The sequence below is a fragment of the Hylobates moloch genome, unplaced genomic scaffold (genome assembly GCF_009828535.3).
Source record: "Hylobates moloch isolate HMO894 unplaced genomic scaffold, HMol_V3 SCAFFOLD_3, whole genome shotgun sequence".
Classification (NCBI taxonomy): domain Eukaryota; kingdom Metazoa; phylum Chordata; class Mammalia; order Primates; family Hylobatidae; genus Hylobates; species Hylobates moloch.
Genome location: NW_026652278.1, coordinates 63,556,222 through 63,567,669, shown reverse-complemented (window position 1 = coordinate 63,567,669; position 11,448 = coordinate 63,556,222). Strand labels below are relative to the sequence as shown.

General features: G+C 44.9%; 1 protein-coding gene across 1 annotated transcript in view; it reads left to right on the top strand.

Annotated features, from left to right (window-relative positions):
- The window catches only part of RUFY2 (RUN and FYVE domain containing 2), a 51,833-nt gene that overhangs the window by 29,184 nt on the left and 11,201 nt on the right, over positions 1–11,448 (top strand). Inside the window, exon 8 of the mRNA XM_058437016.1 lies at positions 4,097–4,172. Within this exon, the coding sequence (XP_058292999.1) occupies positions 4,097–4,172 (76 nt within the window). The remainder of the gene's footprint in view (positions 1–4,096; positions 4,173–11,448) is intronic.

Here is an 11,448-nt window from a genome sequence, read left to right as displayed (position 1 = left end):
AGTACTACTATATATATTTATATATAGTAGTACTACTATATATATTTATATATACTACTCTGTATATTTATATATACATGTATGTGTGTATATATACATATAAATATATGTATATATATATACACACATAGATACATATACGTATATATATGTATATTTTCCTTTCAGGCTTATTTTGTATATGTATATACACGTATATATGTATATATACAAAATCTCCTGCCTCAGCCTCCCGAATAACTGGGATTACAGGCATGCGCCACCACATCCGGCTAATTTTGTATTTTTAGTAGAGGTGGGATTTCACCATGTTGATCAGGCTAGTCTTGAACTCCTGACCTCAAGTGATCCACCCACCTTGGCCTCCCGAAGTGTTGGGATTACAGGCATGAGCCACTGCGCCTGGCTGAGAAGGTATTCTTGTATATTATGGTTATTGGAATTGTAACTGATGCTCCTTTCTTTAGGACACTTAGGCAATATGTATCATAGAGAGGCTGTCTTTTTTGAGTCCATATTTATGAATAAGAGCATTTAAATAAAAAATCTATCAATGCCAGTAAATTTTCATAAAGTATTTCCTAGGCCGGGCATGAGATGAAATATTGTTCTGTCACCCAGGCTGGAGTGCAGTGGCATGATCTTGGCTCACTGCAACATCTGCCTCCTGGGTTCAAGCGATTCTCCTGCCTCAGCCTCCAGAGTAGCTGGAATTACAGGTGTGTGCCATCACTCCCGGCTAATTTTTGTATTTTTAGTAGAGACAGGATTTCACCATGTTGGCTAGGCTGGTCTTGAACTCCTAACCTCAGGTTATCCGCCTGCCTTGGCCTCCCAAAGTGCTGGAATTACAGGTGTGAGCCACTGTGCCCAGCCAAGAAAATATTTTCTGTGGTGAATATCATTAAGCCACTTTAATTACATATTCAACTTTTCTATATAGCACAATTAAATCATCACTGTTGTGGCCAGTATTCCCAACAGAGTCAGTTTTCCTGAGGCACATTTTGTAGATGTGAATTTAGCCAAGAAAATGTGATTATTATGTCAGTATTTTTACAGTGTGTAGTTTTACATTGATTATTTCCACCGTAAGAGTCAATATGAGGTAGGTGAAAGACTCACACTTTGTTTTTATGTCTTGGAATGAAGAGCATTTTATAGGGCAAAGCAGATTTTTAATGTCCTGCTTCAGTAGTAGAGGCTTTAGTGTCTGATATATCAGTTGATTCAGGAATTTCATTTGTAAGAGAATTAATACTGATGTTTTAGTCATTCCAATTTTGTTGTTGTTCTTGTCGTTTGTTTTTTTCTTTTTTGGAGACAAGAGTCTCGCTCTGTTGCTCAAGCTGGAAGGCAGTGGTGCAATCTTGGCTAATTGCAACCTATGCCTTCCAGGTTCAAACGATTTTTCTGCCTCAGCCACCTGAGTAGCTGGGACTACAGGTGCATACCACCATGCCTGGCTAATTTTTGTATTTTTGGTAGAGATGAGGTTTCACCATGTTGGCCAGGCTGGTCTGGAACTCCTGACCTCAAGTGATCTGCCCACCTCAGCCTCCCAAAGTGCTGGGATTACAGGCAGGAGCCACCATGCCTGAACTAGTCATTGTAATTTTAATAAACAACTTTTGTGGTGAAAAATTTGAAACAAGTTGAAAGATCAACAGTAGATAATTATATAAACTATTTTATATTCTTTTTCATGGTATATACCAAGTAACCATTTATTATAATGATATGGCAGATACTCAGTAACAAGCCAGTAGCTGCAAGCTGTTCAGGATATATTGTGAAAATAGCTGGTTATGGAAAATTATGTAGCTAATTATTCCATTTAAAATACACAGATCTATAGAGAAGATTACCTCTGGGTAATGGGATCACAAGTAATTAAATATTGTTTGTTAAAATTTGCATTTTCATTAACATATATTTTCTTTTTTAAAGAAGAAAAAAATTTAAATTATACCAATTGGGGCTTGGCACGGTGGCTCACGTGTGTAATCCTAGCACTTTGGGAGGCTGAGGCGGGTGGATCACCTGAGGTCAGGAGTTTGAGACCAGCTTGGGCAGCATGGAAAAACCCCGTCTCCACTAAAAATACAAAAATTAGCTGGGTGTGGTGGCGGGTGCCTATAATCCCAGCTATTCGGGATGCTGAGGCAGGAGAATCGCTTGAACCTTGAGGGCGGAGGTTGCAGTGAGTCGAGATCATGCCACTGCATTCCAGCCTGAGTAAAAAAGCAAAACTCCGTCTAAAAAAAAAAAAAAAAAAGCAAAGTTATACCACTTGGTAGCAAATTGATTCCAAGATATGTATTTTCTTTTTTCTTTTTCTTGTTTTTTGAGATGGAGTCTTGCTCTGTCACCCAGGAGTGCAGTGGCACGATCTCGGCTCAATACGATCTCTGCTTCCCCGGTTCAAGTGATACTCCCTGCCTTAGCCTCCCGAGTAGCTGGGATCACAGGCACCCCTCACCACACCCAGCTAATTTTTTTGTTATTTTTAGTAGAGATGGGGTTTCACCATGTTGGCCAGGCTGGTCTTGAACTCCTTCCTGACCTCAGGCAGTCTGCTCACCTCTGTCTCCCAAAGTGCTGGTGTTACAGGCATGAGCGAGCGACCACATCTGGCCCAACATACATATTTTCAAAAGGTGGAAAAGTGCCAGGCTTGGTGGCTCACACCTGTAGTCCCAGTACTTTGGGAGGCCAAGACGGGCAGATCACTTGAAGTCAGGAGTTCGAGACCAGCCTGGCCAACATGGTGAAACCCCGTCTCTACTAAAAATACAAAAATTAGCCTGGGAGTTATTGCGGGTGCCTCTAATTCCAGCTACTCAAGAAACTGAGGCAGGAGAATCACTTGAACCTACGAGGCGGAGGTTGCAGTGAGTTGAGATCGTGCCACTGCACTGCAGCCTGGGTAACAGAACAAGACTCCATCAAAAAAGTGAAAAAGTATTTGCAGCTATGTCTTCCACAGTATTTTCTTTTTTGTTGCTGTTTTTGAGAGACGGCATCTCGCTTTGTCACCCAGGCTGGCATGCAGTGGTATGATCTTGGTTCACTGAAACCTCTGCCTCCTGGGTTCAAGTGATTCTCCTGCCTTACCTTCCTGAGTAGCTGGGACTACAGGCATGCACCACTATTTCCAGCTAATTTTTGTATTTTTAGTAGAGATGGGGTTTCACTGTATATTGACCAGGCTGGTCTCGAACTCCTAACCTCAGATGATTCACCCGCCTTGGCCCCCAAAAGTGCTGGGATTATAGGTGTGAGCCACCGCTCCTGGCTCACAGTATTTTCTTCCTTAGCACTTCTGTATTTGCTAGAGAAATAATGTGAATAATGGTTAGCATGTGCCCTTTGGGGTCACAGACAAGGGTTTGAATCCTAGCTCCCCCAGTTGGAACTCTGTGACCTCTTACAAGTGACTAAACTTCATCAGTCATTTCTTCATCTTTAAAATAGGTTTTTGTGTAGATTACATGAGATTATGCATGCAAAGGCACATAGTAAACCTACAATAAATGATAGCTATTAATATTGTCATGATCACATGAAAATGCCAATATTTCTTTTTTTTCTTTTTCTTTTTTTTTTTTGAGTTGGAGTCTCACTCTGTCGCCCAGGCTGGAGTGCAGTGGCGTGATCTCAGCTCACTGCAAGCTCTGCCTCCCAGGTTCACGCCATACTCCTGCCTCAGCCTCCCGAGTAGCTGGGACTACAGGTGCCCGCCACCACGCCCGGCTAATTTTTTGTATTTTTAGTAGAGACGGAGTTTCACCATGTTAGCCAGGATGGTCTCAATCTCCTGACCTCGTGATCCACGGGCCTCGGCCTCCCAAAGTGCTGGGATTACCGGCGTGAGCCGCCGCACCCGGCCGAAAATGCCAATATTTCTTAAAAAGCATGTTTTAAATCTAAAATATTTTTGCTTTAGGACATTTAGAAAATATAGGAAAATATGAAATATTCCACTAGCCAGAGAAGGCCATAAAAATCCTATACTATACATAATTTTATATCCTATGAAATACCAATACCTACTGAAATACTAAGTGTTCTATATTTAAATATGTGTACTGAAATTTGGAACTATTTGTAATCTTTTTAGATCAAAACTTAAAATTGAAGACATAAAAGAAGCCAACAAAGCATTGCAGGTGAGTCGAATGTTTTCCGAAAGTGGGAAGGTATGTGAAAGTCTCCAATGGAAGGTAATGCCCTGTGTGAATCTAATTTATTATTAATGAACCCCAGGATATATAGAGGCCGAAGCACTGAATGAGGAACTTGGATGCTGGGGGTTCAGCTCTTCCCTGTACCCCTAGAGTCACATTATTAATAACCTTCCTTTAGAAACTGACCTTAGAGGCTGGGCGCAGTGGCTCACACCTGTAATCCCAGCTCTTTGGGAGGCTGAGGCAGGTGGATCATTTGAGGTCAGGAGTTTGAAACCAGCCTCGTCAACATGATGAAATCCCAACTCTACTAAAAATACAAAAATTTGTCGAGTGTGGTAGTGGACGCCTGTAATCCCAGCTACTCAGGAGGCTGAGGCAGGAGAATTGCTTGAGCCCAGAAGGTGGAGGTTGCAATGAGCAGAGATCACGCCCTTGCACTCCAGCCTGGGCAACAGAGCGAGACTCCTTCTCAAAAAAAAAAAAAAACAAGCCGGGCGCGGTGGCTCAAGCCTGTAATCCCAGCACTTTGGGAGGCTGAGGCGGGCGGATCACGAGGTCAGGAGATCGAGACCATCCTGGCTAACACCGTGAAACCCCATCTCTACTAAAAACACAAAAAATTAGCCGGGTGTGTTGGCGGGCGCCTGTATTCCCAGCTACTCGGGAGGCTGAGGCAGGAGAATGGCGTGAACCCAGGAGGTGGAGGTTGCAGTGAGCCGAGATCGCGCCACTGCACTCCAGCCTGGGGGACAGAGAAAGACTCCGTCTCAAAAAAAAAACAAAAAAAACAAAACAAAAACTGACCTTAGAAATAATTTTGTTTACCTCCCTACAAAGTATGGCATGATAGAGTGAAATTGCCGATGAACTTGAGAATCTTGACTTCCTATGCCAGTCTATTACTTACTAGTTCTTTTACTTTCAGCAAGTCATGTATTCTCATTGAGCCTCAGCTTCCTCCTCTGAAATAGGCTGATTATTCTGCGTAGGGTTGCTCTGAATATTGAGTAGGTTAATACATGTGTGTGAAAGTGGTTGGAACACTTTACCAGTATGGTTGTGAATGTGTCTGAATCCTTGCTACAACATAGAAGAAAGGACAGTGTCTGTGTGATCACTTCAGTGATAGGTGGCTTCCTACCCAACAACTTCATTTTTTAAAATCAAAAAGTGTTACATGATACTGGGTGTGGTGGTTCATAGCACTTTGGGAGGCCAAGGCAGGAAGGAGGATTGCTTGAGGCCAGGAGTTCAAGACCTGCCTGGGTAACATAGACCATGTTTCTACTAAAAAATAAGAAAAAATTAGCCAGGTGTGGTGGTGCAGGTCTATAGTCTCAGCTTCTTGGGAGGCTAAGGTGGGAGGATTGCTTGAGCCTGGGAGGTCGAGGCTGCAGGGAGCCTTGATCATGCTACTGCACACCAGCCTGGGTGACAAAAAAGTGTTATGTGAAAATCATTTTTAAAAAATTATACTAAGAAGATTTAACACCAAATAATATTAATAATAATAATGATGATGGTACCAGTCTCTTGTTCTTCACTCCCTTGCCCTTTATCTGCCCTAGCTCCTGCCACCCAGAGGGAGCTACTTCCAGTTTTTTAGCTGTTTCTTCTGGCATTTATCTCTGTATTTCTAACTAATATTCAGTATGTACTATTTGCTCTTGATTCAGCAGTTTTAGACTTATATATTAACTTCTTCATATGGTGGATGAAGAGTTTTACTCACTCTCATTTTGGTCTTTCTGGTCTCCCAGTATAATTAAGGTTTTTTGTGGCATTCATTTACTTTATATATATACATTTTACTTATGTTATTTTATTTATTTATTTTTTGAGATGGGGTCTTGCTGTGTTGCCCAGGCTGGAGTACAGTGGCACAATCGTAGTTCACTGCAGTCTCAAACTCCTGGGCTCAAGCTGTCCTCTTGCCTCAGCCTCCTGAGTAGCTGGGACCACAGGTGCGTGCCACCTCGCCTGGCTAATTTTTAAATTTTTTGTAGAGACAGTGTCTGCTGTGTTGTCTAGAGTGGTCTTGAACACCTGTCCTCAGGCAATCCTCTGGTCTTGGCCTCCTAAAGTGCTGGGATTACAAGCATGAGCCCCCACACCTGTCTTACTCTGTATTTTTTTTTGAGACGGAGTCTTGCTTCTTCACCCAGGCTGGAGTGCAATGGCATGATCTTGGTTCACTGCAACCTCTGCCTCCCTGGTTCAGTGATTCTCCTGCCTCAGGCTCCCCAGTAGCTGCAATTATAGGCACCTGCCACCACGCCCAGCTAATTTTTTTTTTTCTTTTTTGAGACAGGGTCTTGCTCTGTTACCCAGGCTGGAGTGCAGTGGTGCGATCTCGGCTCACTGCAACCTCTGCCTCCCGGGTTCAAGCGATTCTCCTGCTTCAGCTTCTCAAGTAGCTGGGACTACAGGTGCGTGCTACCACACCCGGCTAATTTTTATATTTTTAGTAGAGATGGTTTCACCATGTTGGCCAGGCTGGTCTTAAACTCCTGACCTCAGATGATCCACCTGCCTTGGCCTCCCAAAGTGCTGGGATTACAGGTGTGAGCCACCGCATCTAGCCCCTACCCTGAATTTTTTATTATGACTATTTGAATGTTGGTCCTTGCTGAGCCAGGTACTGTGATTATATTTTCTTACTTGAACTATTTTATCCTTCCTCTGGAGTTAATAATTGCCCCCTCTTTTTTTTTTTCTTCTTTTTTTCTTCTTTTTTTTTTTGAGATGGAGTCTCCCTCTGTTGCCCAGGCTGAAGTGCAGTGGCACGATCTCGACTCACTGCAAACTCCACCTCCTGGGTTCAAGTGATTCTCCTGCCTCAGCTTCCCGAGTAGCTGAGATTACAGGCGCGTGCTACCTAATTTTTATATTTTTAGTAGAGATGGGGTTTCACCGTATTGACTAGGCTTGTCTTGAACTCCTGACTTCGTGATCCGCCCACCTCGGCCTCCCAAAGTGCTGGGATTACAGGCGTGAGCCACCGCACCCAGCCGCCCCTCTCTTTTTAAAAACAAATTAGTTGTGTAACATTTGAGTTTTCTCATACCTTGAGACACCTCTAAAGAAGGCTTCTTGATAAAGTTTTCCACATGGTAAAATATATCAGGTACTTGGTTACGTCATTATTTTTTCTTTGACGTCTTGCCTCCAACTTCAAGAGTTCTCTGGTCTCCTGCTCATGTTTATTCTGGTCCTGATGTTTCCCTTTGCTGTATTCTCAGAATTTCCTTTACCTTCCCCCTTTGTGGGAGCTCCTGTTGCCTGAATTCCATAACTTCTCTCTTTGTATACTCCCTTATTTTTGGCAACACATCTTTCAGTAGCTTCCTGAAAATGGTGAATGAAGATAGAGGTTGTAAGAATTTACACATCTGGAGACTGGGCATGGTAGCTCATACCTGTAACCCCAGTGCTTTAAGAGGCTGTGGTGGGAGAATTGCTTGAGGCCAGGAGTTTGAGACCAGCCTGGGTAGTATAGCAAGCCCTTGTCTCTACCAAAATTTGAAAAAAGAAAAAAAAGAATTTGCGTATCTGAATATACCTTTGTTTTATCCTCACACTTTTTTTTGTTTCGTTTTGTTTTTTGAGACAGTCTTGCTCTGACGCCAAGGCTGGAGTGCAGTGGCATGATCTCGGCTCACTGCAACCCCCCCTCCTGGGTTGAAGCAATTCTCCTGCCTCAGCCTCCCAAGTAGCTGGGATTACAGGCACCCACCACCATGCCCAGCTAATTTTTGTATATTTAGTAGAGATAGGGTTTCACCATGTTAGCAAAGCTGGTCTCAAACTCCTGACCTCAGGTGATCCGCCCATCTCAGCCTCCCAAAGTGCTGGGATTATAGGCGTGAGCCACCTTGCCAGGCTGTATCCTCATACTTTTCAAGAAGATGGGGCCGGGTGCAGTGGCTCACGCCTGTAATCCCAGCACTTTGGGAGGCCAAGGTGGGCGGATCACAAGGTCAAGAGATGGAGACCATCCTGGGCAACATGGTGAAACCCCGCTTCTACTAAAAATACAAAAATTAGCTGAGTGTGGTGGCACGCACCTGTAGTCCCAGTTACTTGGGAGGCTGAGGCAGGAGAATCACTTGAACCTAGGAGGTGGAGGTTGCAGTGAGTTGAGACTGCACCACTGCACTCCCGCCTGGGTGACAGAGCAAGATTCCGTCTCAAAAAAAAAAAAAAAGATGGGTGGAAGCTGGGTGCGGTGGCTCACGCCTGTAATCCCAGCACTTTGGGAGGCCAAGGCGGGTAGATCACAAGGTCAGGAGTTTGAGACCAGCTTGGCCAACATGGTGAAACCTCATCTCTACTACAGACACAAAAGAAAGAATTAGCTGGGCGTGGTGGCACATGCCTGTAATCCCAGCTACTCAGGAGGCTGAGGCAGGAGAATTACTTGAACCCAGGAGGCAGAGGTTGCAGTGAGCCGAGGTCGCACCATTGCGCTCCAGTCTGGGAAACAGGGTGAGACTCCGTCTCAAAAAAAAAAAAAAAAAAAAAGATGTATGGATACATGGATATTTGCCAAAACCATTATTATGTAAACTCTTAAAAAAATGTTTTGTGAAATATGCATATGAGAATGCATATATAGTACAACTTAAAAACACCTGTGGGGCTGGGCACGGTGGCTCACGCCTGCAATCCCAGCACTTTAGGAGGCCGAGGTGGGCATATCACCTGAGGTTGGGAGTTCGAGACCAGCCTGACCAACATGGAGAAACCCATTTCTACTAAAAATACAAAATTAGCCGGGCATAGTGGTGCATGCCTGTAACCCTAGCTACTCAGGAGGCTGAGGCAGGAGAATTGCTTGAAGCTGGGAGGCGGAGGTTGCGGTGAGCTGAGATCATGCCATTGCACTCCAGCCTGGCAACAAGAACAAAATTCCATCTCCAAAAAAAAACACTGTGTATCCTCTGCTTAGGTTAACAATAATAGAACATGACCAGTACCTTAGAAGCCTCATCTGCTTCTTGATTGCACTCTCCTCTTTATAGTATCTCTCCTGTATTTTGTGTTAATTATTACTTTGTTTTGCCTTATACTTGTTACATCTGTCTTTAACAGAATATTATCTGCTTTTCTCAGTTTTTTTATGTGGAAACTGGATTCATGTGTGAGTTGACTTTTTTTTCTTTTCCATGCTGTCGACCAGCTGAAGGGTCTAGAACAGCTGTCCTAAACAGTTTTTCACATTCTGAATTTTCTCTGAATGTTTGTTTGTAGTGTTTGTTAACTTGTTCCTGTCTACTTGTTGCCTGTGAACTGGAAGTTAAATCTAAAGCCTTGATTAGGCCAAGCACGGTGGCTCACGGCTGTAACCCCAGCACTTTGGGAGGCCGAGCCAGGTGGATTGGCCTGAGGTCAGGAGTTCGAGACCAACCTGGCCAACATGGTGAAACCCCATCTCTACTAAAAATGCAAAAATTAGCCAGGCATGGTGATGTGTGCCTGTAGTCCCAGCTACTTGGGAGGCTGAGGTAAGAGGATCGCTTGAACCCGGGAGGCAGAGGTTGTAGTGTGCCGAGATCCCACTACTGCATTCCAGCCTGGGCGACAGAGCGAGACTCCATCTAAATAATAAAATAATATGAAAAATAAAATAAAGCCTTGGTTAGATTCAGGTACAACCTTCTGGGGGATATTTTTTCTGCAGGCATATTTTTAACATTCAGTGGGCTATTATTTGCTCATTTTTTCTTTTAAAAATAGCATCCTGTTATATTTTGTCTTTGATATTATCATTTAAAAAAATTTTTTCTGGCTGGGCGTGCTGGCTCACGCCTGTAATCCCAGCACTTTGGGAGGCTGAGGCGGGTGGATCACGAGGTCAGGAGATCGAGACCATCCTGGCTAACACGGTGAAACCCCGTCTCTACTAAAAATACAAAAAATTAGCTGGGTGCGGTGATGGGGAACCGGAGGAGTTGCAGTGAGCGTTGCTGTGTTCCAGCCTGGGACAGAGACCTGTCTCAAAAAAAAAAAAATTTTTTGGAGACAGTGTCTCTGTTGTCCAGGCCAGAGTGTAGTGACTCATCATAGCTCACTGTAACCTTGAACTTCTGGGTTCAAGCAATCCTCCCTCCTCAGCCTCCTGAGTTGCTGGGACCACAGGTGTATATCACCACACCCTGCTAATTTTATTTTTTAGAGATGGTGGGGGTCTCACTGTGTTGCCCAGGCTGGTCTCAAACTCCTAGGCTCAAGTGATCCTCCTGTCTCAGTCTCCCAAAGTGGTGGGATTACAGGCGTGAGCCACTGTACCCGGCCTCATTATCGATTCTCTGAAGTTTTCTCAAATGTTGTGATATCCCCCAATTTCAATAAAAGGCACAAATAAGAGTTATTGGAAACCTTGTGTGTCTATTGGTTGGGTGGGTTGTTATAGACTGGTAGGCCTCACCATAGAGAAATCTGCTATGATTAGTGAACTATTGGGTACCCTCTACAAATGTTTAGTATTTACAGGACTTTTCTCTGTGGCAGTTGAGTTTCTCCAGAGAAGAATCCCGTAGTATCCTATCTAGGGGGTGTAAGTCTAGCAGCTAACTTTCTGGAATTGGGCAGAGAAAAATTGCTGTTTATTTGCAGAGCAAGAGGTTGTTCCATTCTAGTCTTAGCTCTTCTGGTAAACTGCCTGCTTTGAGCAGGCAGCTTCAGCTCTCTAGGCTTTAAATTTTCTCATGTGTAAAATGAGAGGGCTCCAGGTGCTCATCTCTGAGATCCCTTCACAGGGACACAGTAGGCTTACCTTAAAGTGAGCTTCTCTCCTGGGAGGGCGGCAGGTAATTGGAATGAAAAGAAGTCTCCACGTCTCTGCCCGGCCGCCCCGTCTGGGAAGTGAGCGCCTCTGCCCGGCCGCCCATTGTCTGGGAAGTGAGGAGCGCCTCTGCCCGGCCGCCCATCGTCTGGGAGGTGAGGAGCGCTTCTGCCCGGCCGCCCCGTCTGGGAAGTGAGGAGCGCCTCTGCCCAGCCGCCCCGTCTGGGAAGAAGTGAGGAGCGCCTCTGCCCGACCGCCCCGTCTGGGAGGTGAGGAGTGCCTCTGCCCGGCCGCCCTGTCTGGGAAGAAGTGAGGAGCGTCTCTGCCCGGCTGTCCCGTCTGGGAAGTGAGGAGCACCTCTGCCCGGCCACCCATCATCTGGAATGTGAGGAGCACCTCTGCCCGGCCGCCCCCTCTGGGAAGTGAGGAACGCCTCTGCCCGGCCGCCTCGTCTGGAATGTGAGGAGC